The sequence below is a fragment of the Dipodomys ordii genome, unplaced genomic scaffold (genome assembly GCF_000151885.1).
Source record: "Dipodomys ordii isolate 6190 unplaced genomic scaffold, Dord_2.0 Scaffold131, whole genome shotgun sequence".
Classification (NCBI taxonomy): domain Eukaryota; kingdom Metazoa; phylum Chordata; class Mammalia; order Rodentia; family Heteromyidae; genus Dipodomys; species Dipodomys ordii.
In genome coordinates this window covers 1,385,831-1,411,588 of record NW_012267347.1, presented here as the reverse complement: position 1 = coordinate 1,411,588, position 25,758 = coordinate 1,385,831, and the positions used below count along the sequence as shown (strand labels likewise).

Below are 25,758 nucleotides of genomic sequence, written 5' to 3'. Positions count from 1 at the left end.
TTGAGGTGGAGGGGGAGTGTGCCAAGGAAATGAGGAAATGATACAGAGAAATAATACAGAGGCTAGGTCCTGAGGAATGCATAGAGATAAACTCTCTCTCTCTCTCCATGTTCCAGAAGGAATTGGAATTGAATGTGCTAAAGCATAGAAGCAGAAAAGGGAGTTTGGAACATTCTGGGAGCTGAGTAAGGACCAGAAAGTCTAGTTCGCCATGAAAGAAGTAGCACAGATATGAACAGTGATCTTCAGACCTGACCAAAAATGTATGAGCATAGCTGGGTGCTGGTGGCTCACCTATATTCCTAGCTACTCAGGAGGCTGAGATTTGAGGATCACAGTTTGAAGCCAGCCTAGACAGGAAAGTTTGAGACTATTTTATTTCTAATAAACCACCAAAAAATGTGCCCAAAATGGAACTGTGGCTCAAGTGGTGGAATGCTAGCCTTGAGCAAAAAACAGGTCAGGGACAATGGACAGGTCCTGAGTTCAAGCTCCAGGATGGCGTGTGCAGGGACACACACACACACACACACACACACACACACACACACACGCAGAGTTTGTGATCACTTTGTGGTATGATTGAGGACTACTTAAAAGTAGGGAGGACTTGTTTTTCCTTTTCATTACTTTCCTAGGTTAGCCAATCAAGACAAATCTGATGGGAATTAATTCCTGCTACTATGAGATTATTAAAGAGCAAGCTTACATTCTAGAATTCAATCTCCAGTACTTGAAACAAGCAAAAACTCTACAGACCCACCGAACAAGCTGGAAAATACTTCCCAGCAAAAGAAGGAATTAAAAAAATGCAGCCAAGATAAGAAGTGACGTAGAAGCGGGACAAGCAGTAACTTTTCTCTTTTCTTATTATGCCAAAAGTTTATGAGATTCTGTGAGTTCTGGAGAATGAAATTTAATAATAACATAAATAACAGTATTGACAAGGAAGAGTGACATAAGTGATATCCAGGTGCTATGGTAAAGGCTGCAAGTATTCAGTCAACCCTTGGAATCCCTCTGAGATTGATTCTAAGATACCTCCCAACCTTTCACACCAGTTCTTTATGATGATGTAGTACTTGTGTATAACTTGAGCATATCATTTTGTCTACTGTAAATAATATCTATATTATTCACAACTCAGTACAGTATAAACAATTTCCTTATTATATTATTTAGGGAATAATGACAAGAAAAAAGTACACATGGTTAGTAATGATATTTTTTCCCCCAAATATTTTCAGCCCAAGTTTGTTTGAATACACAGGCAGTATACAGTTAGTGGGCCCATTGAATTGTCTTATTTAATTCTCATACAACCACATTGGATAGTCACTTAAACACTTACAATATAGATGTTAGGGTTTCTGTCAAAATAGTTATTATCTCTACTTCTTATAATATAATCATCCAGGGGTGAGGAATATTTGGCCAGTGTGTTGTGTAAGGCCCTCAAAATCACTTGATAAATGGTGGGACAGACAAGTATGCTTCTCATATGCCTAAGGGCATATAAGATTTTATAAATATCCAAATGGCCCCTGGCAGAAGAAAAAATCCTCACCTCTGGATGGGAGAAATATACCTAAACAAATAAAAATAAATACATAGGATGAATGATAAACATGGAAGGTGTAACAATAAAAGGCAATCTACTTCTGGGAAGTTCTTAAAGTGAGACCTAAAGTATAGGAAGAATCCAGCAGACAGAGGAAGGACCTTGAAAAAGATGTAAATAATGAGTTCAAGCCCCATGACCGATAAAAGAGTTGTAAATAACAGAGAGGACTTCTTCCTCTGTCAGTGAAGCTGAATGGTCAGGAAGGGTAAATAGAGGGACCAGGAGAAGAGTTATGCTACCTAAGTCTAAGCCAGACCACCCAGGATCATGGAGACTGGATTTCTTTCCAAGTGCAATGGGAAGCCTGTGTGGTTGTAAACAGGCAAGGGAAAGATTTGATTTATGTATGCTAGCTTTCTTGTAGAGAATGGATTGGAAGCTACAAGAGCAAAATCAGGAGAGTTGTTCAGAGGCTATTGAGTATTCCAGGTAGAAGTGCTGAAAGTTGATTATAGGTTGGTCACTGGAAAAAAGTGAATGGATTCAAGATAAATTTGGAAGTAGATTTCAAAGCATTTGGTGATTGAAAGCTGTAGTCAGGGATGACTTCGATTCCTGGTTTGAGCAGTGGAGTTGATGTATTATTGCCACCCTCTTTGTTTCTTCAAGTTTTTTGTTTTTGTTTTTGTTGTCGTTGTCGGTCATGGGGCCTAAACTCTGAGCCTGGGTGCTGTCCCTCAGCTCTTCAGCTCAAGGGTAGCGCTCTACCACTTGAGCCACAGCATCACTTCTGGCTTTTTCTGTTTATGCGATGCTGAGGAATCAAACCAGGGCCTTATACATGCAAGGCAAGCACTCTACCACTGAGCCACCTTCCCAGCCTTCAGTTTTTAAGACTAATGTTCCAAGAGATTAGGAAACACATTGTAGGAGGTATGTCTAGTAAATGATGTTTCAGGATATGCATGCCATACCATCCAACTCCAGGTGCTGCACACCTAGCCAAAATACTATATTCTATTTCTAATAGTCAGATCCTGTTGCTTTCTGAAAGGAGAGACGTGATCACCTGCTGAATTTATAACCTGTCAACTATAACTCTGCTTGTTTAGCTTCATAGAGAAAGTCAGTAGGCAGGAGTGTTAATGGAAATAGCTTTTGCCTGGACTGGATTGAAAAGCATTATTTGGATTACAGGCTGGAGATGTTGTCACTTCTTAGGTGTATGACTTAGGTAAGCAGGATCAAGTCTGAAGGACTGAGAAGCAAGAATCCTAGGTATTCAGATTCTGTTGCCAGGAAGAAAACCAAAAACCAAGCTTTCCTTTTTAGGATCAGGAGATGGGTCATTCCTGAAATATGCTGAGGTCTTTCAGCAACTTACTTGATGTCATTAAGGCCAGTTGCCCTGGGAGAAAAGGGCTTTCTCTACAGGAAAAAAGAGGAAAATGATATAGGTTAATAGACATCAGAACAGCAGCCTGCCAGATTAGACCAGGCAAGACAGCCCTGACAGTTAGATAGTAGGGATACTGATGGCATGAAGCAGGATTAAGTGAACAAAAACAAAACCACCCAAGATTGTTGAGAACTCAGTTATGTGTATTGACCCTAAACACAAAATAACTTCATTTTGGTGATGTCCTGAGGATTTTGACAGCCAGTGGGTATTTGGGCATCTGTAAAATCGCCCTTTTACATTTATTTTATTGTGAAAATCAGAGGACTGAGGAGAAGGATAAGAAGATGAAAAATAGGGATTGATCATGACTTTACCTCCCTAGAATGATTAATGATGGAGTAAATTGTTAATGAATCATCATTTTTCTTTAGTGTTGGGATTTCCATTTCCTGTAAAAAGAAACATTTTTTTGGATCACAAAGAGACAAAGAGATCAATGCATTTTCCATTCTTGGGAAAGGCAGTATGACAAAACCAAGAAATGTTTAGCAAGAGGACTAGCAAAGGACTGGGGTATGACTTAAATTGCAGCCTGTCTAGCAAAAATGAGGCCTTAAACTGGGCGCCAGTGGCTCACACCTATAATTCTAGCTACTCAGGAGGCTGAGATCTGAGAATCACAATTCAAAGCCAGCCTTGGCAGGAAAGTCCATGCCACGCTTATCTCCAATTAACCACCAAAAGGCTAGAAGTGGAGCTGTGGCTCAAAGTGATAGAGTACTAGCCTTGAGCAAAAAAGCTCAAGATTGCATCCAGGCCATGAGTTCAAGCCCCAGTACTGTCAAAATAAAGAGGAGTAGAAGACCAAGCACCTACAGCTCAGACCTGTGAGGTTTTAGGGGTAGATCTTGGGTCTCAAACAAAATAGCAACACCTTAGCAAGGCTGTGTGAAATTATATACCCGATAATTATTACATTATATCTTTTGTCTGAATTTTATTGTTAGCAATGACTGTAGCTGCATGTTTTGCTTGCTCTATTTATCCCTGTCTTTCTAAAGACCTGGGCACCATGTTGTTGTGGTCTCCTAAAATATTAGGCACTGGCAGACCAGGAACACCTTGATCTTAAGAATGGCTTTGCCTGGAATATATGCTGTAGTAGTAACAGCCCCATGTGTCTTATAGATTTCTTCACAATTTCTGACATTTGGGAGCATTTAGACAATTATCAAGACCTCTGCAGAGAACTTATTCCGGTCCCCCCACCTCGGCCCCTGGAAAGGAGCAGCTAACAAGTTGACTGGAGATTAGTGTTTCTGGTTTGATGGAGACTGTTTTCAGCTTGCTTTCAACAGGAATTAGGAAAGGCAAATGGGGCAAGTACAAGTAGCCTTTCTTGTCCCCTCTCTTCAAGGATCTGACTTCACAAATACCTGAGATTTGCTTAGGAAATCCAAGACTACTATCTGGCCATTGTTTTCACCAACTTCAGAATGCCAAGTTTTATTTTCCTATTTTTCAAGGGCATAAGACTGGACTTTCAGGATGTATAGTATTATTTAGAAACATGCCACTGCAGGTGCTTTGTGTGTGGTGGGGACAGAAGAGTGATGGAAATTTATGATGCTTGGCCACAGCCATCCTATTATGTTGCTAAAGGGGAGAGGAGGAATGAGGGCTGCCCATATAATTAAAATCTCTTACTATGGAGGAGTTGCAAATTCTTGCCCCTCTTCTCTTTAGGGATCATTTCTTTTCTTTTTTCTTTTTTTTTTTTGTCAGTTATAGGGTCTGAACTCTGGGTCTGGGCACTGTCCTTCATCAGCTCTTCAGCTCAAGGTGAGTGCTCTACCACTTGAGCCACGGGGACAATTCTGGCTTTATTTTTCTGCTTATGTGGTGCTGAGGAATGGAACCCAGGGCCTCATCCATGCTAGGCAAGTACTCTACCACTGAGCCACTTTCTCAGCCTTAGGGATCATTTCTTAACTCCCCTAATGTGCCTACTACATCCAGGGTGAGAAGCTTGCAGTAGTTTGCTTTGGAAACCCTAGCTTAGTGCAACCCTGATCTTCTCGTTTGTATGTATGTATGTATATATGTGTGTATGAATATATGTATGTGTATATATATATATATTGTGTTGGTATGGTGTGGGGCCTGAACTCCTGAGCCTGGGCACTGACCCTTAGCTTTTGTGCTCAAGGCTGGTACTCTACTACTTGAACCACACTCCACTTCTGTCCTTTTACTGGTTAACCAAAGGCAAGAGTTTCAGGGATTTTCCTTCCTAGACTGACTTCAAACTATGGCCCTCAGATCTCAGCCTTTTGAGTAGCTAGGATTATAGTTATTAGCCACCAGCACAGGCTCAGCAAGTATTCACCGAATTCTCCAGGCTATAAGAGGAAGATCGAATTTGTACTTCAGACAGCTTGTAACCACACCAAATACATCTTTTTAGATGTACTAATGCATCAAGCCGTTAGAAACCAGTGGAAAACAAGGTAGGAATAAACATTCTTTTAGGGGAAGACTGGCAGACTCCAGAATGGTTTTGCATATAACTTTGCTGTCCCTGTTACTATCTTCTCCCCTCAGTGGTGAATATCATTTGGATCAGTCAGATAATTGTGGTGATAGCTTGTAGATAGTCATTGTTAAAGAACGACAATAACAACAACAACAACAAACAGCCACAATGATGGAACACCAGGCTGAATGGACTCACCTGTCTTGGATGAGTGATCTGCGCATACACAGTACTTCCTGGAGAAACTAAGGTGTTTGCTGAGTTTTGCAAGGACTGTACTGTTAACACAAAAAAAGTCAACATTAGTGGTACAAGGACTTGGCTGTTGTCCCCAGGGCCTAGCTTTTTCCAGAGCATTTTCTGTTTTCCCCAAATTAGTTGTTCCAGGCCTTGCCTTTAGGGTTCATTCATTTTTGACAGTCTTTGGATTTCTGGGTTGAAGCAGAACCTTTTCAGTCATATGGTTCTCATCTGATCTCATCTCTTGGGTGAGAGGTGGTCTTGTGCCCTTGTGCTTCAGTGTCTCCCTCAGATACGTGCAAGATTGAGTGACACTGCCTAGGGAAGAACTGGAAATACTGCCCTCTGAGGCTTTGTACTTGGATTTGATCATTGTAGAGATGAAGAACTGCCAACTGACTTGTGTAAAGTCACATAGGTACTGATTGATGAAATAGGAACTCAAATGTAGATCTTCTGTCCCTCCACAACAATGTGTCTCCTATCTCTCACTCATGGGATGAGATTCAAAGCCAACCCCACTCCAGAGTCTGCATTTCCATCCCTAAATCATATTTTCTTTTTCAACTCTATCTGTATACTACCCATGCCCTGGCTGAACAGAAATGACAGAATCATAGGCAGTCTGGTTTTACTCTTTTGAGGCTCAAGCTGTCTCTGAGTTGGATTTTTTTTTGTGTGACAATGGATAGGCCACAAATAATTTCACTGGCACTTTTTTATTCTGGTGACCCTGGTAGTGACCCTAATCTTGCTCTAGGAGACCATGAAATTCCTCACTTGCTTGTGAGGGACGCTGGGGGTGTCTCATGTCTAGTTATCTCTCCTTATACTATAAGGTCTGTCTAAACAGTGATGTCCTGATTTCTTCCTCTTTTATTATTCAGCCCCTTGACTAGACCTCTTCATGCATTGCTTCCTGTCTACTTTATGATTGGCAGTTAACAGTCTGATACTTACCAGGATGCTGAGGTTGCTCAGAAGAAACATGAAAGGAATCTGAAAAAAAAACATAACTGGAAATTGAAACTAGTGACAGCAGTGAGAAAAGCCTTCTTACCCTTCTTCCAATAGGAGTCAGTAGATGTGTCCAAAAGATAGAGCAAATGGGCAGATGGACTCTGAGGCTGAGTCTTGCTTTTCCCAATAGGACACCTCCTTCAGGATATTAGCAGGTCTACAGTGGGCTAGCTGAGCAAGGGTTTGCATCCCCCACCCCACCCCATTCAACTGTCCTTCACAAGAGATCCTTGGCAATGAGAGACTGCAGACTCTAAATACCTGCACCCTTGGAGAGAAAATTCAGAAGAAAACCTGCCTCTTCTTTTCCTCCAAACAAGTATGCACACAAGGATGATTATAAGTATGGCGACAACAAACGTAGTTATAATCCATGTACCTCCTTGGTATAGATTTTCCTTAGTTAAGACACCTGGAAAAAGAAAAAAAAACCCACTCAAGTGTGTCTTGAGACACATTTAGTGGGGCCCAGAGTGTTGGTGTCAGTGCCTCTATGGGGTCTCTTCTAGGCTCTCTGCAGGGGCTGGGTATATTCATCTATATTAGAGCTTTGGAACTCTGGCAGGCCTTCTGGGAAATGGGAGTCCATGTGACAGAGGGCCTGGTGGAGATGGGGAGAAAGCAATCCTGCCTACCTGAGACCTTTGCTCTCAGAGGAGTGCTTGGGGAGAGATAGAAAGGGGCATGGGTGAGAGGCATGTCCCCTTCCAGCTGCTGTTTGGCTGCTTCCCACTGCTACTATCTTGGAGATCATGCAGCATATGAGGATATGTTACATGCTGCAGCTGCTCAAGGCTCTCAGAGTGACCCGGGGTAGACTGTTACCTTCACAGAGACTCTGGGCAGAGACAGATAGAGATAATTTGGTGACTGGATTCTTAGCTATGCAGGTATAGTTCTGTCCACTAGAATTCTTGGGGTCCCAGGAGGTAGTAAAGTTTGTTCCATTGAGGCAGATGTTTCTTGAGTCCTGCCACCAGAATGAGGATGTATCGTCTGCATTTTCCACAGCACAGATCAGGTAGATATCACAGGTCTCATTCTCAGACAGTTGAACATGGTTGATAACTTTTAAGTTTCTCAATTGTCCTATGGACAGAGAAAAGACCTAGGTTAAGGACAAATTGCTCGACTCAGTTCCCTGTGAAAGAATCTTTACCTTTCTTCTTCTTCTTCTTCTTTTTTTTTAAAATCCCATCTCTGATGTGTGCTATAGTCTGTTTACTCTGTAAAAGATTCTGTTGGGATTACCTAATTGATAATAGCAAGGTCTAGGATGATCAAATGAAAGAGACATCAATATAAGACCAAATAACCAATAAGAAGAATGGGAAAGGAGACTAAGGTTGCCATCAACTAGCTGGGTAATTTGGGGCTGTTCATATGACCTGGCTCCAGGTAATCACTTGTGCTGCTTCTAGGCCTTGGATTATACCTTTTGTAAACAATTTGGAGACTAAATTCAGGGTCCTGAGGCAAGAGTAAGCAGGCATTCGAGAGAGCACAGAATGCAATATGTTCAGTCATTTGAGGGGGTATGAGATGCAGAAATTTCTGAGATCAAGGACTAGAAAGACAGAAAGTCAAGAAAAATCTCCTGACCTGGTCTTGGCTGCAGTCTTGAAGAAAAGAGGATTCAACAAAGAATGGATTAGAAGATTAGAAGAAGCTGAACAATTTTCATTAGCTGAGTAGGAGTTGTGAAGATTATATATGTATATATATGATCTTAGAATTGAACTTTGTGTATAGGAGGAGTACTGGCTTTGGAATCAGGAAAAAGTGGGGTAGGATCATGGCTTTATCATTTATTGACTATATAACCATAGATACATCATATTAATTATTAATACTTGTCATCTGGAAAAATCAGGCAACAATACCTACTTTTCAAGTAATTATGAGGATGCACAGGGCTGGCAATTATTTGCCATGAATGTCACATCTCATCCTGTGTCCATATCTAACCTGACAAATCTATTTTATTACTTTTTTTTTTTTTGCCAATCCCAGGGTTTGAAGTAAGGGCCTGGGAACTGTCCCTGAGCCTCTTTGTTTTCAAGGCTAGCACTCTACCACTTAAGCCACAGCACCACTTCTGGCTTTTTTAAAAAAATTGGAGATAAGAGTTTCAAGGACTTTTTTGCCCAGGCTGGCTTCAAACCATGATCCTCAGATCTCAGTTTCCTGACTAGCTAGGATTACAGGCTTGAGTCACCAGCACCCAGCTTATTTTATTACTTTTAAACCAAGGTTCTAGATTCCATTCTCAGCATTGCTAGAAAAAAATGATCCTTGCTCTCTGCTCCATGGTACTCCTGTTATTCACTATAGTGTTGTTATTAACATTCTAGCTCCCTTAGACACCATATTATTTGTTTATAAACAATGTGTATTATTACCTGCTTCTACTCTCCAACCAGAATGTCAGCTCCATGACATATTCTAGAAGAGCACCTTGGCCAACAAATATTGTCTATGCAACAAGTAAACATAATTTTAATATCTTTAAATTCGTCAAATGTTTTCCTTAACCTGTAATCTAGTCAATTATTCTTAATTAATTGATAATTTGTTTATAAGATCACACTTTCTCCATCTGTATCTTGGCGCATAGAGAATAATTGGCTAATGTTTGAAACAAATCACATCTATCCTTTGAAATTTCTTTGCAGTGCTATGAAACAGTTGGTAGATGTTATACATTATTTCTTTGTGTGTTTACCTTTTAATAAAAAATACTCCAAAATTCCTGAGCATGAATTGGCATTGAGCTCTAGGAACATTGTTGTTCTTGAAGCCATTTGTTTGTTTGTTTTTTCCAATAGTGTCTGAAAAATATTGTCTGAGCAATGTGATAGAGCCTGGTATGGCATCTGTTCTCAGGCTTTCCATTGTCTATGTCTCCCTTCTTCCTATGGGTCTAGCATTGTCTTGATGATCACTGATCAGACAGGGTGATCCTGCTGGTAGTGGTTTGAATAATGATCTCCCAAAGAAACAACAGTGTCCTACTTTTTTTTTTTTTTTTTTGGGTCCAGTCGTGGGGCCTGAACTCTGGGTCTGGGCACTGCCCCTCAGCTCTTCAGCTCAAGGCTAGTGCTCTACCACTTGAGCCACAGTGCCACTTCCAGCTTTTTTTTTCTTTTTGCTTATGTGGTGCTGAGGAATCGAACCCAGGGCTTCAGGCATGCAAGGCAAACGCTCTACCACTGAGCCAACTTCCCAGCCCACAGTGTCCTACTTCTAAGAATCTGTCAAAATACCTTCTAGATGAATGGTCTTTGCAAATGAAATTAAATTACATGAGGAGAGCGTCTTGGATTATCTGTGTGGGCCCTAAATTTAATGAGTAATGTCCTTATAAGAGAAAAGAGAGGAGAAAACATAGAAAAGAGGAGAAGAATTGTGATCAAGAGGAAGGGATTGGAACAATACAGCCATAAATCAAGGAACACTAAGGAATTCTGATAACAAGCAGAAGCTGGGAGAGCTAAAGATAGGCTGGTCTTTCTAGGGCCTCCCAGAAGGAAGCTGGAAGAAACAAGAATAGATGGTCTTCTGGGGCCTCCCAAAATATCATAGCCCTGTATATACCTTGATTTTGGACTTCCAGTCTCCAGGGCTTTGTAAGAATACTTTTCTGTTGCTTAGGCCATGAGCTGTGGCATTTTGTTTTGTTTTGAAAGCCTCAGGAAATGAATCTGCTGCCGTGGGGCTGTTTTACTCCTTTATTTTGAATTTCCTGCTCAGAACTTTTCCAAATATCCGTTTTACCCTGAGACACTTGTCTAATCTGTGTCACATTCTTTCAAGGATGTGATTTTGATTAAAGTGGCACACTCATCAAATATCAGAAGATACTAAAGATTAGCAAGTAATTTATTTGTACCTTAAAAATATCTTAAACCAAAGGCCTTCAAAAGGATTCTAGGTCTTACAGTCTGACATTTCAAAATCTCAGTGGTCTTTTAAAATTGACTAGCAGGAAAGTCTGTGAGACTCTTATCTCCACTAAGGATCTATCAAAAAGCTTGAAGTAGAGCTGTAGCTCAAGAGGTAGGACACTAGCTGTGAGCACAGAAGCTAAGGGATGGCACCCAGGCCCCGAATTCAAGCCAGAGGACCAGCACAAAAACAAAAAACAAAAACAAAAAAGTTAAAGTTGTCTAGTCTGGTGACCAACTTAATGCTTGAATCTCCTATGAAACATTCCTGCTAAGCAATTATCATAAAGCCTCTTAGGACATCTCTGCTTTTTTATGATATAAATTCATAAATTTTCTTAGTTTCCATAATTGTATACTGAGGAAATTTTCATCTGTTTATCTTGGGAAGACAGTCCTTTTTTTTTTTTTTTGCCAGTCGTGGGGCCTCAATTCTGGGCCTGGGTGCTGTCCCTCAGCACTTCAGCTCAAGGCTAGCACCTTACCACTTGAGCCACAGCGCCACTTCTGCATTTTTCTGCTTATGTGGTGCTGAGGAATCGAACCCAGGGCCTCATGCATGCAAGGCAAGCACTCTACCACTGGGCTACCTTCCTAGCCCAGACAGTCCTTTTTTGTTTTTGTTTTTAGACAGACTCACTACATAGGCCATGCTGCCTCTGAAGTACCACTTTTCTGTCTCAATCCCCCAAGTGCTAGGATTACAAGTGTGGGCTAGCTAGGGTAGGCAGACTTTTGAATGATGACTAACATGAGCCATTGAAGGAAACTATTGTTAGATATCGACCTTGACAGCAGAATTTTTTCTCTGTTGCCTCACTAGCATAGAACACTTCGCTATACGCACTGTGCTATACATAAATTATTATTATTATTTTTTTTGGGTCCAGTCGTGGGGCCTGAACTCTGGGCCTGGATGCTGTCCCTCAGCTCTTCAGCTCAAGGCTAGAGCTCTACCACTTGAGCCACAGCGCCACTTCCAGCTTTTTTTCTTTTTGCTTATGTGGTGCTGAGGAATTGAACCCAGGGCCTCATGCATGCAAGGCAAACGCTCTACCACTGAGCCACCTTCCCAGCCCCAACTGTACATAAATTATATGGGAAGGACAATCACTTGACATTTGTGACTGTGACGAGGCTGGGTCTAGACATAAGATTATATCTATCTCATGGAGCCTTGTGAGGATTATATGATAGACACATGATACACATGTTAACAGTGTCATTAATATTCCACTTCCATTAATTCTATTAGATTGCTGGTTGCAAGGGACTATTTTACTGGGTGAGGTAGAGTGATTCAGGATTCTGATTCTAGTGAGGTGATATACTGGATTCTTGGTAGAGAACCACAAGACAGGTTCTATTCTCAACTCTGCCACCATTTGACTGTGTCATGTCATTGAGTTGTTTTACTGTGGAACCTCATGGTGACTCTCAATGCCATCCACATTATACTAGATGCCAGTGCACACTTGTAATCATATATGTTTAAAATATGCAATTTGATTTTTGCCCCTACATAATTAAATCTCACATTTAGACTCACTGAAAATCCTCAAAGTATAACCAGAAGGCACTATAGTGGTCGTTTTCGTGGTGAACTGGATGCTGTAATGTCCTGTGTCTGCCATCATCAGGTTGCTGAGATTCAAGGAATACATCTGGGTGAAGTTTAGCCGCTCTCCCCACCTTGGATTTAGCACCATTTTAACCTCACGTTTTAGATCTATGGTGACAATAGCTGTTCCATTGTAATGCCAGGTGATGATCGACACATCCACTTCTGTAGGAAGCTTCACGGGGAGGATTACTGACCCCCCTAGAACCCCATTTACCACCAGAGAGGTCGAATTGCTTTGCGACACTGCATTTCCTGGAAACACAGAAGGAAAAGGCTGTAAAACTGCCCCTGACAATCACTCTAGCCCCAGTTCTTCCACCATTTCCCTGAACTCTGTCAGTTTGTCAAAGCTCTCTGAAACAAACCTAGAAGATGTGATGAAGAGTTGCAATGGACAACCACATACCCAATGGCTCCATCTCCAACAAAATGTCTAGCATTCATGGCTAAATTGAGTAGTTGGTCCATATGACCCTGTCTCAGAGCTCAATTCTCTGCTGGTGTGGTTACTCGGGGATCATGACTATACTTTGTGATCTGCTAGCCTTTGATTTCTTTGGACATCAGGTGGTAAGGGACAAGGAACTATATCAACTTTTGACATAGATTCTCCAAATTGCAAGTCAGAAGATTTGTGGTAAATTAAGGCATTTACTGATTACCTACTATGTGTCACAAAAGTAGGACTGTGTGCTTTAGAGGACCAATAACAGAGATTTACTGCCTACACAATTATTCTCATGCATTATTTTATTTGCCACTGACAACAGTTCTTTGAGATAGACATGATGGGTATTATTATCTCCATTTATAGATCCTAAAGGAGCAGAGACACAGATGTGAACTAACTTTCCCCAGGCTGTACAGCTAAAGAATAGCAGAGTCACAAGTTGAACCCAGGAATTTTGACTAGAAATACTTTTTGCTGTTTTCATGATGCATTAATGCTCAAAGTAATACATAATGGCTGCATTCTCATGAGTCTATTTAGAGCCTTCAGTGTCTGAGCAAAAAAGGTAAAATGATCCCAGTAGATGCTTCTGTGATCTTACAGAAGTATGCTGACAGAGATGATTCTTTAGTATCTTTTGTCAAGTTCTTAGCACTTGTACTATTTTCTTGCTCTCTGTTTACTTGGCCATCTGTCTGACTATGCCTTGGTTATCCTTGCATGTCAGCACTCTGTATTGTGTCTAACACATGAATAAATAGCTATAACCATGATATCAACTTTATCGGAACTTTTTATTTCCAAGGAAAGGAAATGTGTGTGTTTGTGTGTGTGTGTGTGTGTGTGTGTGTGTGTGTGTGTGTGTGTGTAGGGTCATGTCTTCTGGTGTCTAGATAATCCACTTGGCATTTAGGGATCTTATACTTCCTCTTTCTTTCCCTAACTGTCATATGGATTCCAGGCATATGAAACTGCCACCCTCAATTCCTTGCTGTACTGTGTCTGTCCCATCAGCATTTTGACATACTTTTATTTTGTGATCTTGGCCCCTTTTCCCTTTCAGAATTAAATGGGTAAATATTATAAGCAAAATCTTGAGCCCAAAACTCCAGACACAAAAGGAAACACAATGTTATAATTTCACTTACCTAAAGTTGAAAACAAATACGACAGGCCATATAAATCTTTGCTGATAGAAGTCAGAAAGATGGTTATCTTAGGGAAGGAGGGAGAGGTATGAGCAGAAAGAGCCTTAAGTGGGAATCTGGGGGTGCTGATGTCTATGTTCCATATCTTTACCCCTATTTGGCTGCATATACATTACCTGATAATCCATGGAGCTCATACTTAACTATTTTGTGCTTTTCTTTTTGTACTTAGAATAAAAATTAAAACAATAAAGGCAAAACAAAAAAATCTTTATATGGTATATAAAGACCAAAATGATCTGACTTTTGTATTTTTTCACTCATCTCATTCCTAAATGTGTCCCTTTGTTTACTTTGCTCCAGACCACCTGAGTTTTCCTTGAACAGACCAGGACTTGTGCACTTGCCATTCCCATTCCCTCCAGGTCTTCCTGTAGCTCACACTTTTGTCTTTAAAGCAAATGATAGCCAGGCACTGTTGGCTTATACTTGTAATTCTAGCTACTCAGGAGGCTGAGATCTGAGGATCAAAGTTTGAAGCTAGTCCAGGTAGGAAAGTCTGTAAGGCTTTTTATCTCCAATTAACTACCAGAAAACTGGAAGTAGAGCTGTGGCTCCAAGTAGTAGAGCATTAGCCTTGAGCAAAAAAGCTCAAGGACAATGTCTAGGACTTGAGTTCAAGCCTCAAGAGCAACAGAAAAAAAGTAAATAATACATTTCTAGTAGAAGAAGACTTTTTCACTCTTTTGTCTACCAACCTGCACCCAGCCCTGTATATCCAGCTGCCTTTGGACTTATTTTTTTCTGTACTGTTCATCTTCTGACATACTTTGTAATTTTATAACTTTGTTTTCTTGGTTCTTTTTCAATTCTTCTTACACAGTGGTTCAAGGATTTGCCAGATACCGATCCTTTCTTGCTTAGCACTTTTCTTATTTCTCTTGCTTTGATAAAATTGCAATTATTAGGGTTATTTGTAGTTTGTTTTGTTTTCAGATAGGGTCTTGCTATGTAGCCTAGTGGCTTGGACTTACTATGTAGCCCTAGGTTGGCCTCAAACTCATGATCCTATCTTCACTTCTCAAGGGCTGGGATTATCATTATGTAATACTACTCCTGATTTGTTAGTTTACTTAATAAGTCATTTATTTTACTATTTGCCCAATTCCATGTTGATCAATGAACAAAAAATTAGAAACCATGGCATTCAGACTATATTTTTTGGTTATCTTTAAGTATCAGTTCTTGGACTGGATACCGGGCATCAGACAAAATTAAGATATTACTATTTATAATCCCATGATTCTCTGGGTTTGCCACCTGGTAGGGGAACTTGACAAATAAATGACTAGTTATTATGGTGTGATGGGTTAGGCACTTATCTAGGAGAGGGGCTTGTCTCTGTATTGTCCTTATATTACTACTGCACTGTCCTTGTACGACTACTGCACCATCAGTGCTGGACTTTTTTTCTCTTTGTTATACTTCCTTCCTCTTTCTAAACTTGAGAGTAGGCATTATGCCTATTTTTCTGTATTGCTATAATGTAACACAATTTCTAGTACACTAAATATTGATATGATGGAGGTATTGTACTCTGTGGGAAAATATGTAGGGTGAATGTTAGACAGAGATAGTTGGGTGTGGTCAGGAAGTACTTCACAAGAGATAACGTTAGGGGCTGGGAAGGTGGCTCAGTGGTAGAGCATGTGCCTTGCATGCCTGAGGCCCTGGGTTCGATTCCTCAGCAGCACATAAGCAAAAAGAAAAAAGCCAGAAGTGGCGCTGTGGCTCAAGTGGTAGAGCGCAAGCCTCGAGCTGAAGAGCTGAGGGACAGCGCCCAGGCCCAGAGTTCAGGCCCCACAACTGGACCCAAAAAACAAAACAAAAAAAAAGAGATAACGTTACAAGAGAATTCTGAATAATAGGTAGGAAATCTACATTACTTTATTATTAGTAATCTTTCAAGAATGTCCTCATTCTTTACTGCTTTAACTATGGCTCCCTCTACCTACAATGCTCTTCCTTACCTTTTCTATGTGACAAGCTCCTATTTGCTTTTGTAAGGATGAGCTTGTTTCTGCTTATATTGGTGGAGAGAGCAGTTTGGAAAAAAGAAAAAAGAGTCAATCCTTAAATTCAAAAGGTCCTATTGACATAGAGTAGACATTTATGCATTTATATGGAATTGAATTGAAAGTCCAGAAATAAGAATGCCAATACCATTCAATAAAGAAAAAAATTTCTCTTCAGTAAATGATGCTGGACAATTATATATCCATGTGTGAAGGAATGAAGTTGGACCCTTACCTTTTACCATATACAAAAATTAACTCAAACTGCATTAGTCAACTAAACGTAAGAGAGAAAACCATAAAACTCTTAGAAGCAAACATAGGGGAAAATACACATGCTCTTCTACTTGACAATAAATTCTTAGATGTAATAGCACAAGCACAAACATAAGAACAAATATGTTCTACTTGATCAAAATAAAAACTCTTTTTTTAAATATCAGAGGACATTGGATCACAATCTCATCAGCGAAGCCTTAACATTTTGTTAGGCCAGACACAAAAGATCATATATTGTATGATTTCATTTATATGAAATACTTGGAATAGGCAACTCCATGGAGATAGAATGCAAATTGTTGTTTGCTAGGAGCTGGGGAGAGGAGAGGGAGAAATGTCATGGGACTGTACACTTTAAAAAGTATTTTGTCTCATTGGAATTTCACTTTAATAATAGTGTGGATAGAGATACAACTGATCTGGAATGAGGAACAAAAACTGAAAGAGAAAGCTAGCAAGAGCACAGTGGAGATGGACCACAGATTCTGAGAGGTGGAAAGACATAGGTATATTCATACATAAAATGGCCCTCTTCTTGTAATGAGCAAAAATAACCATCTGAAGGTGTGAATGGTTGGTAAAAAGTAGACTTCACTGCTCAGGGGTTGGGGGCTATCAGTTTCTAATCATTTAGCTGCAGAGGCTTGTACACTTTTAACTCTGGATCTCAGAACGGGGCTGAAGATATAGCTCAGCGGGAAAGTACATACTTGGTCTATAGCACCACAAAAATAAGGAAGTAAAAAATAAAAATAAAATAAAATCTCAGAACTAGACCACTTTACCTTTCTAACCAGTATTCTCACCTGAGTCTCAGAACACCCATGTATACTTCTTGAAAGATAGAAATAGTTTTTAATTTTTCCCTACCACCCAATCTCCATATGACTAGAATTTAGAACCTTGCTACTCAGAGTGGTCCATGGACCTAGTAACTTTGGTGTCATGTTAACCCTCAACCTAGAATCAACATTCTAGTAAAATTATCAATTCAGTTATATACTCATTAAAATCTGACATGTTCCCATCTACAAAGAACAAAATGGATACAGAGATGAGATTCATTTTCTCCAGGACATCATGATGGTTGATTTTGTTTCTAACAACTGTTTGGTCCTATTAGTTCCTCCCCTCCATTTGTGTTAGGATTTGAATTCTCTTTCTTAAATTTTTTAATTAAAAAGTTTTTTTTTTGAGTGGGGACAGAAAAGTCCTGGCTGAGGCTCTTATCTCCAATAAATGATTCCGAAAAAGCTGGAAGTGGCACTGTGGCTCAAATGGTAGAGCACTAGCCTTGAGCAAAAGATGCTCAGGAACATCGCCCAGGCCTACATGCAAGCACCAGGACAGGCACAAAACTTTTTTTTTTTTTTTTGAGACAGGATCCCACTGTATAGCTCAGGCTAGCCTCAAAGTAGAGATTCTCATGCTTCTGCCTTCCACATCCTGGAGCTACCGGATTGTACTACCAAACTTGGCTTTGTTCTGTTCATTTTGCCAAGGCTTGAGCTAAAGGAAGTGAGATTATTTCACAGCATAGTTTGTATTTGTCTTTTAGCTACATTTCCTATTTGAGAACATGAAATGACTAATTTCCCTTCAAGCTTCTTCTGGAGAAAAATTTAATTTGTCCCACACTCTTGCCACTGTGATCTTTCCTGTCTTCAGTCTCTCCAAACTCTTCTGGACCTTTACATGTACAATTCCCCCTGCCTAATCTGACTCCTCTCTTGTTTAACCCCTTAAATCTCAGAGATCTTGCTTTTCCAGAAAGTCTATTCCTTACCAAACCTATCCGGAGATGGTCCCCTGGGTTTCCTCTAGCATGACAGCTAGCTTCATTTTTTCTTAGTACCATACTGTGTAGTAGTAGTAGTAGTAGTGGTGGTGGTAGTAGTTTTGTGTGTGTGTGTGTGTGTGTGTGTGTGTGTGTGTGTGTGTATGTGAATATATAAAACTATGTGTCAGCTAAGCATTATCATGAAGGGGGCCTGAACACAGATCACAGAGGTAGGACCCCCCCCCATTTCAGCCCTGAAAATACCTGCTCTCCAGCTGGGCTATGGAACTCCTATCTTCTCAGACATAGTCAAGTGTGTTTCTCTTTCTACCTTCCCCATCCCCAACTATGTAACTAGCACTAAACTGGTTGCTTAGGCATTTTGTTACTTTTTTTCCCCCTCATTTGTGAAGTTGGGACTGGAACAGTGCATAATCTATAGAATATTAAGAAAAATCCCACAGCAATGGGGAGAAAGAGAGAAATTTCAACATGAAGACATTCAGGATAATTGTAGAGGAGGTTTTGCTTTACAAGGAGGTTAAAAACTCAAGCCACCCGTTTCAGGCAAGTTTTGAAATGGCTCTGGAATGAATGGAAGAATTCCCTTCTCTTTTTGCATTTTATTTATACCATATTCCCCGAGATTCTGTCCTCATGCTATTTCCTCCTTAGCTTCATTGATTGTCTCTATACCAATGACTCTCAAGTCTCCTTAGCCCTGCTTTCAGGCCATCTTGTGAGGTACTAGAGGAGCCTCCATACCATAATAACCATCCTCCATAAGACTCCCAGCTCTGGGATCCTGCTCTATGGAGATTTTATACTCTTGTTTTGCTTTCAAATAAACTTGCTCTGTCTGCTTATAAAAAAGAAAGAAACCTCCTTATGAATGTCAGCCTGATATCTTAAAACTAACAGGTCTTAAATCGAACCTGCTTTCCTCCCATGTCTGCTCCTCCACAACACTGCCCTGACTGCCTTCTCTGAGATGTGATTGCCCTCCTCACTACATTTCACATTCATTTTCCCTGATTATATTCATTTTATTTTCTGTCACTACCTAATGTACAATTTTACTTGCTTATAGATATGATTCCTGCTAAAATCTTAACTTCCCAAGAACATAACCTGGGTTAGTATTGCTTACAATATATGCTCTCAAAATATTACAATGCCAGCCACACTTTTAGTAGGCATTAGATGATTATTTATGGAGTAACTTAATGAAATCCTCCTTTCCTCAAACTCCTCTAAATTAACCAGCTAGTTAATTCAACAGCTATGACTATCTCTGTTTTCTCTTGTGCAGCTGACAGGTTTGTTCAACTGGCCTTGTTTCTCAGACTCTTCAAGAGTTTGTCACATGCTGGCTAGTGTAATTTGGGCAAGTTATTTAAATAATCTTAGCCTCAGTTTTTCCTGTTAAAGTGGACATATTAATAGTTTAAATTCAAAGAATTGTCGAGACTTCTAAACATAATGTATGCTTAGCACTGGGCTCAGAATCTGAAATAGATAAACATTCAATAAATGCAATTAAAAAATTAACTTTCTCTATGCTAGCTCTGAGCTATTTCTGTTGTTCAGGACTACTCTCCCTAAGACTATACTTCAGCCCAAATGGACAAGTTTTGGGGTCCCAAAAGACATAAACCTTCATTTTTCTCTATGTAGCAGGCAGTCAGGAATAAGAAACAAGCTACATCAGTCAGTTACTTTTTGATTGCTGTATAAAGCATAGCTGGACTAAGCATTTGGTTTATATCAAATCCAGTTGGAGATGGAGACTTCTTTTTCTTTTTTACACATGGCAAAAGACAACCGAACTATTTATTTCTGGTGCTTTGGTTTGGCCCCAGAAAGTTGGGCTAAACTGAACCAAAGGCTTTCTGTTTTTCCCCCCATAGACTTTCTTTTTTTAAATATACATTTTTTTTATTGTAGAGATAGTGTACAGAGGAGTAACAGTTACATGAGCAAGGTAATGAGTCCATTTCCTATTGAGCATTGTTACACTCTTCTTTATTTTCCCCCCACCATCCCTTTCCTCCCTGCCTCCCCAACTCTGCTCTCCCCTCTCCCAACTCCCTCTTACCATCCCCCCCCCCAAAATTGTAGTTTTCAGCATAGTGTGTTATAAGTCTCATTGTTAGTGGGTCATCCTGTATCCATATTTCAGCATTTTGTTATTTCCCTTCCCCTCCCCAAATTAGAAAAATGTATACAAGATGCAGGGCACGCCGGGAGCCAGTGGCTCACACCTGTAATCCTTGCCACTCAGGAGGCTGAGATCTGAGGATCGAGGTTCAAAGCCAGCCCGGGCAGGAAAGTCCGTGAAACTCTTATCTCCAATAAACACTCAGAAAACCGGAAGTGGCGCTGTGGCTCAAGTGGTAGAGCACTAGCCTTGAGATGAAGAGTTGAGGGACAGCGGCCAGGCCCAGAGTTCAGGCCCCGCGACCGACCAAAAAAAAAAAAAGATGCAGGGCACCAGAAAGAATCAAATACATTGACTGAACAGGGGTTATACCATGGGGGGAGAAACAAAGAAACAACAACAAAAAAATCACACAGTACATTGTAAGTACATTAAAAAGAACAGCAACAAAGGCAAAACCTCTTATGTCCCTATCTTGGGGCTCATTTCGCTTAGCATCAGTTTAAATGGTCATAGGTACATAGCTTTTGATCTCTCCTGCTTGTCCTAGACATATACTAGTTATTGCAGATAAGGGAAACCATGAGAGCTATTTTTTTAGATTATCATAGGGAAGTCCAGAAAGGATAAGCAACCTATTGAAGAAGTCACATAGTAGTACAATAGCTAAATTGTATACCATTTTACTTAACCTGAGTTCTCTTTACACAACAACCTGCTGGTTATAAACCCCAAACCATCATGGCTTACAGAATCTCATTTCTTAGATCCCAGAAAACATGTACTTCACAGGCGAATCCAGTTTAAGTAGCCATCCCCAAACCACCTCAGTCTGCAGCACTCAAAGTGGAAGAAGAAAGGTGGCAGATTATCAGGAACCATTGCCACCCCTACTAGATCCCTGAGCAGAGAGCCAGCCAGTCAGCTGTAACAGGTAATTTAGACTGAGCTGGCTGCACCAAAGCAGGAGTCCCGCAGCAGCTATGTGGGTTTGGATAGGCATTTACCTGAACCAAGGCAGAAGACAAATGGGAGAGATGGAAGCAGCCAGAACATCTTCTGAGAAGTAGAGACAGGTACTGGTGATCTTGAGGCAATCAAAACTTCCTGCTATTCTGTCATAACTTGAAAGTGCTTCTTACTGAGACTTCCTCCTCCCTCACACTAAAACTCCTTCTGCTACCAATTTTGAATTTCATTACTAAATTGCTCATGAAAATAATTTTAACTTAAAAAATTTATTAAGCCTAACAATGCTCTGTGTTGTTGGGTGGAGTATTTGCACATGTCTGTTAGGTCTGATTATTTGTTTGTAGTGTTGTTCAATTCCTCTATTTCTTGAGTTTCTTTAATTCTTTGTCTTCCTTTCAGCATATTTAAGCCTTTGTCTGATGAGTTAGATGTCTGGGCTTTTGGGGGGACAACTTCTGTTCATTTACTTTGTTCCTTTGAATATGCTATATTTTTCAAATTTTGTATACTCTGTAATTTTTAAATCTGTAGATCGGAAGAGCTACAATTTTAAAAAAATAGCTATCATTTCCAGGGTTAATAAACTAGTTCTGTGATGGGGTTGTCCCTTGCCTATTATCTGGTCTTTCTCTGGTTATTTGTGTCACACTGCTAGAGTTTGGATGTAGCTTGGATGTGTCCCTCAGAGGTTCATATGTTGAAAGCCTTGTCTTCAGTGTGGTGATGTGGAGAGGATGTGGAACCTGGAGGTCAGGAAGCCTAGTGAAAGGTAATGAGGCCATTGGATGGGATAACTGTATCCCGAAGAACTCCAGTTCATTCCCACAAAAGTGTGTTGGCCCCTCCCGAATCCCCCTAGTTCCCTGTTTCACCATGAAATTACCTTCTACTCACCATTTCCACACTGTGACACCATCATTAATAAGGCCCTCATCTAAGACCAAGACGAGACTGTCCAATCTTGGATTTTTAGCCTTCAGTGCTGAGAGATCAATAAAACTTTTTTGAAATGGGGATGTAGCTTAGTAACAGAGCACTTGCCTAGCATGTGTGAAGCCCTGTATCTGATCTCCAACATTGAAAAGCAAACAAGCAACTAAGTGAGCAAGCGAGCAAACAAATAAAAACTTAATAAAGTATCCAAGTATATTGTTATAGCATCAGAAAATGGATGAATGCACAGCCTGAAGTGAAACTTGAGGTCTTCTCATCTCTTTTCGGAGTGTGCCCCTTGTGTGGGCTCATGTGTAGCTTTTTAAGTTCCCCCATACAGACAAGCTGCTTTTAAATATCTAAATTTAAACACATTTCTCTTAAGGGAATAGATGGTCTGTGGTACGTTGCTATTCATAACCCCTTGTGCAGACCTTTATGGCTCCATAGTCTTTCTGTAGCACTCACAGCAATGTGTGCCCGTTTCCCACCTTAGATATGTATTGGGCCAAATGGAGGTCAGCTCTTCATGCAGCTCTGTGGCAGATTAAAACTGCAAATGCCTAAAGGAAAACCTTAAAAAAATTAATCTTTTTTTTTTTGCGGGGGAGGGGTTGCCAGTTCTGGGGCAGGACCTGGGCACTGTCCTTGAGCTTCTTTTGCTCAAAGCTAGTGCTCTACCACTTGCTCCACATCTCTACTTCTGGCTTCTTTAGTGATTAATTGGTGTAAGAGTCTCATGGACTTTATTGCTGCAGATGGCTTCAGGCTGTGATCCTTAGATCTTAGCCTCCTGAGTAGCTAGGATTACAGGTGTGAGCCACCAGCACCTGGTTGAGAAACTGCGTCATATAGAACTTAGCTCAGAAGAGAATGATTCATAAATTAGGCAATGCCCAGAACCAGCAAAGTTTCAGTGAAGCTGGGCACTGGTGGTTCCTAGCTATTCAGGAGGCTGAGATCTGAGGATCGTGGTTCGAAGCCAGCCCAGGCAGAAATGTCCCCTTGTGACTATCTCCAATTAATGTTGCAAAAACAGGAAGTGGAGCTGTGGCTCAACGTGGTAAAGTGTTAGCTTTGAGCAAAAGTTCTCAGGGACAGCAGGTAGGCCCTGGGTTCAAGCCCCGCTACCTCCCCCTCCAAACAAAAGTTCAATAAGCTGGGGGTCACAATGTCGCTGTAGGCAGGGTTTCAATGTAGGCAGAAGAAATAATGTGCAGAGACAGCTAGATTAATCACAGCTTGTCATTTGACTTCTCTGAACATCAACTAGCAGCCTGTGATTGGCTGAAGCTCTGTTTTCTGGCTGTGACTCAGGTATTTGTTACAAAAATATACTTCTAGATTAAGCTATCAGTTTGTGTATATACTGCTATACTGCAGTTCCTTACATAGTTATGGAGACAGCCTTAGGCCAAATTTAAGTTAATTTAACACAAATGAAGTCTTTTTTATTTCTTCTGGTTCAAGAGAGGGGGAGCTGGAAACTGAGCCCTCTCTTCTCTAAGCCACGTTCACTGAGCACTGGAAAGAATATGTGACAGGGGTGACTAAAAACGCCATAATATTTTTCGTATAGTTTTGAAGGTGATTTTTCCTTGATTGGGCATTTGATTAGTTGTTATAAATCTCTTATTATTTTAAAGAGCCTACATATTTAGTCAGCCTCTGTGTGTGTGTGTGTGTGTGTGTGTGTGTGTGTGTGTGTGCCTTGTTTAGTGCTCTGGGGGTGAATGAGAATTTGGAATTTTGTTGTCTACAATTTTGCTGACAGCTCCCTCTCTTTCTGTATTTGCGCATTGCCTTTTTAAAAAATGTTTATTAGCATGGCATCAGTAGTGCATGCCTGTAATCCTAGACACTCAGGAGGCTGAGATCTGAGGGTCATGGTTCAAAGCCAGCCAGCTGGGGCAGGAAACTCGGTGAAACTCTTATCTCCAATTAACCACCAAATAAAAAGAGACAGCAGTGGAACTGTGTCTCAAAGTGGTAGATGCTAGTCTTGAAAAGCACAGGGACAGTGCCCAGAATTTGAGTTCAAGCCCCAGGATTGCCACCGAAAATCCCCCAAAGCAAAAACAAATGCATTTAAATATTACTTAAATAATTATAAATTAATAGTATTACCCCAGATCTTGATGGATTTCCCCATTAATATACATTTATGCCCATTGCAGAAATGACTGATCTGGGACAATCTCTTACATGTTTTTCTTGACTCATTTTGCTCAAAAGAATTTCCAATGACTGCATACATGCAGTTTTCTGAGTATTTCTAATGTTTCTATCAAATGCTTATCTATCTATCTATCTATCTATCTATCTATCTATCTATCTATCTATCTATCTATCTATCTATCTATCATCTATCTATAATGTAAAATTGTCAACGTTTAACAGAATCCAGGCATTTGTCTGTTTGCTGTCAGGTCTATTCCTACTTTTTGTGGCTGTCTTCATTTTTCAGAGGGTTGGAAGCCTGAAAATTACATTTCTCTTTCTCTTTGTAAGATGGTTTTCAATTATATTTTATCCACAGAGGTCCTGGCAAAAGCAGGGAAGAGGGAAGATATACATACATATATAGATATGTGTGTGTGTGTATCCCCAAGTTTCAGTTGCTGGTGATGTCTCTAGTAGTGGCAATAGGAGCAGAAAACCAGCATAGCTCCAAGGTTCCCAGGTTAGCAATGCTGTTCAAGTAAACATTTCAGAAGTCTCACAGGATGGCTCAAGCTTTTTTTCTTTTTTCTTTCTTGGAGGTTTGGGCTCTGGCTTTGATATTAGCAGCTGCAGTATAGTAGCTTGTAGAATTTTTTTTTTTTGTCATGGGCTTGAACTCTGGGCCTGCGTGCTGTCCTTCAGTTCTTCAGCTCAAGGCTAGCGCTCTACCACTTGAGCCATTGTGCCACTTCACTTTTCTGGTGGTTTATTGGAGATAAGAGTCTCATGGACTTTCCTGCCCAGGCTGGCTTTGACCTGTGATCCTCAGATCTCAGCCTCTTGAGTAGCTAGGATTACAGTTGTGAGCCACCGGCTAGTAGCTTGTAGTTTTGATGAGAGTATGGGCTTTTAAGAGCGAGTGGCAGTCCTAGTTCAAAAGGCAAAATTTCCATGGAATTATTAGCAGCTTTCTATATTTATTTATTTGTTTATTTATTGAGTGTGTGTGTGTGTGTATGCACATGTGTGTGTTTGCATGCCCCGCCAGTACTGGGGCTTGAACTGAGATAGTGGGTACTGTTCCTTAGTTGTTTTTTTTTTTTTTTTGGTCGGTCATGGGGCTTGAACTCTGGACTTGGGCATCCCTGCACTCTTCAGCTCAAGGCCAGTGCTCTACCACTTGAGCCACAGCGCCACTTCCTGTTCCTTAGTTTTTACACTCAAGGCTGGTACTCTACTCCTACAGCCACGGCCCCACTTTTGACTTTTTTCCTGGTTAATTGGAGACAAGAGTCTCATGGATTTGTCTGCTTGAGCTGGCTTCAAGCCAAGATCCTTACAGCAGCCCCCTGAATAGGTAGGATTACAGGGGTGAGCCACCGGCATCCAGTTAGCTTCCTGGAATTATTTATTGCTTGATAAGCTTGGCTGTTTTCCTTTCCCCTCAAACTCTTCTATCCATT

At 40.5% G+C, this 25,758-nt stretch overlaps 1 protein-coding gene across 3 annotated transcripts; it reads right to left on the bottom strand.

Annotated features, from left to right (window-relative positions):
* Positions 1–2,378: 2,378 nt before the first annotated feature.
* On the bottom strand, positions 2,379–21,360 carry Slamf6 (SLAM family member 6). Of its 3 annotated transcripts, none has more exons than XM_013030658.1 (8): positions 21,235–21,360; positions 12,259–12,585; positions 7,588–7,851; positions 7,142–7,174; positions 6,703–6,741; positions 5,701–5,780; positions 3,341–3,415; positions 2,379–2,992 (listed from the first exon to the last, which is right to left on the bottom strand). In XM_013030658.1, the coding sequence occupies exons 1-8, from the start codon at positions 21,281–21,283 to the stop codon at positions 2,945–2,947; spliced, it is 915 nt and encodes a 304-aa protein (XP_012886112.1). In that variant the 5' UTR covers positions 21,284–21,360; the 3' UTR covers positions 2,379–2,944. The 3 variants fall into 3 exon arrangements, with proteins under 3 accessions (XP_012886112.1, XP_012886111.1, XP_012886113.1); XM_013030657.1 differs by having other exon boundaries at positions 7,061–7,174; positions 21,235–21,358; XM_013030659.1 differs by lacking the exons at positions 2,379–2,992; positions 3,341–3,415 and having other exon boundaries at positions 7,024–7,174.
* Positions 21,361–25,758: the final 4,398 nt, after the last annotated feature.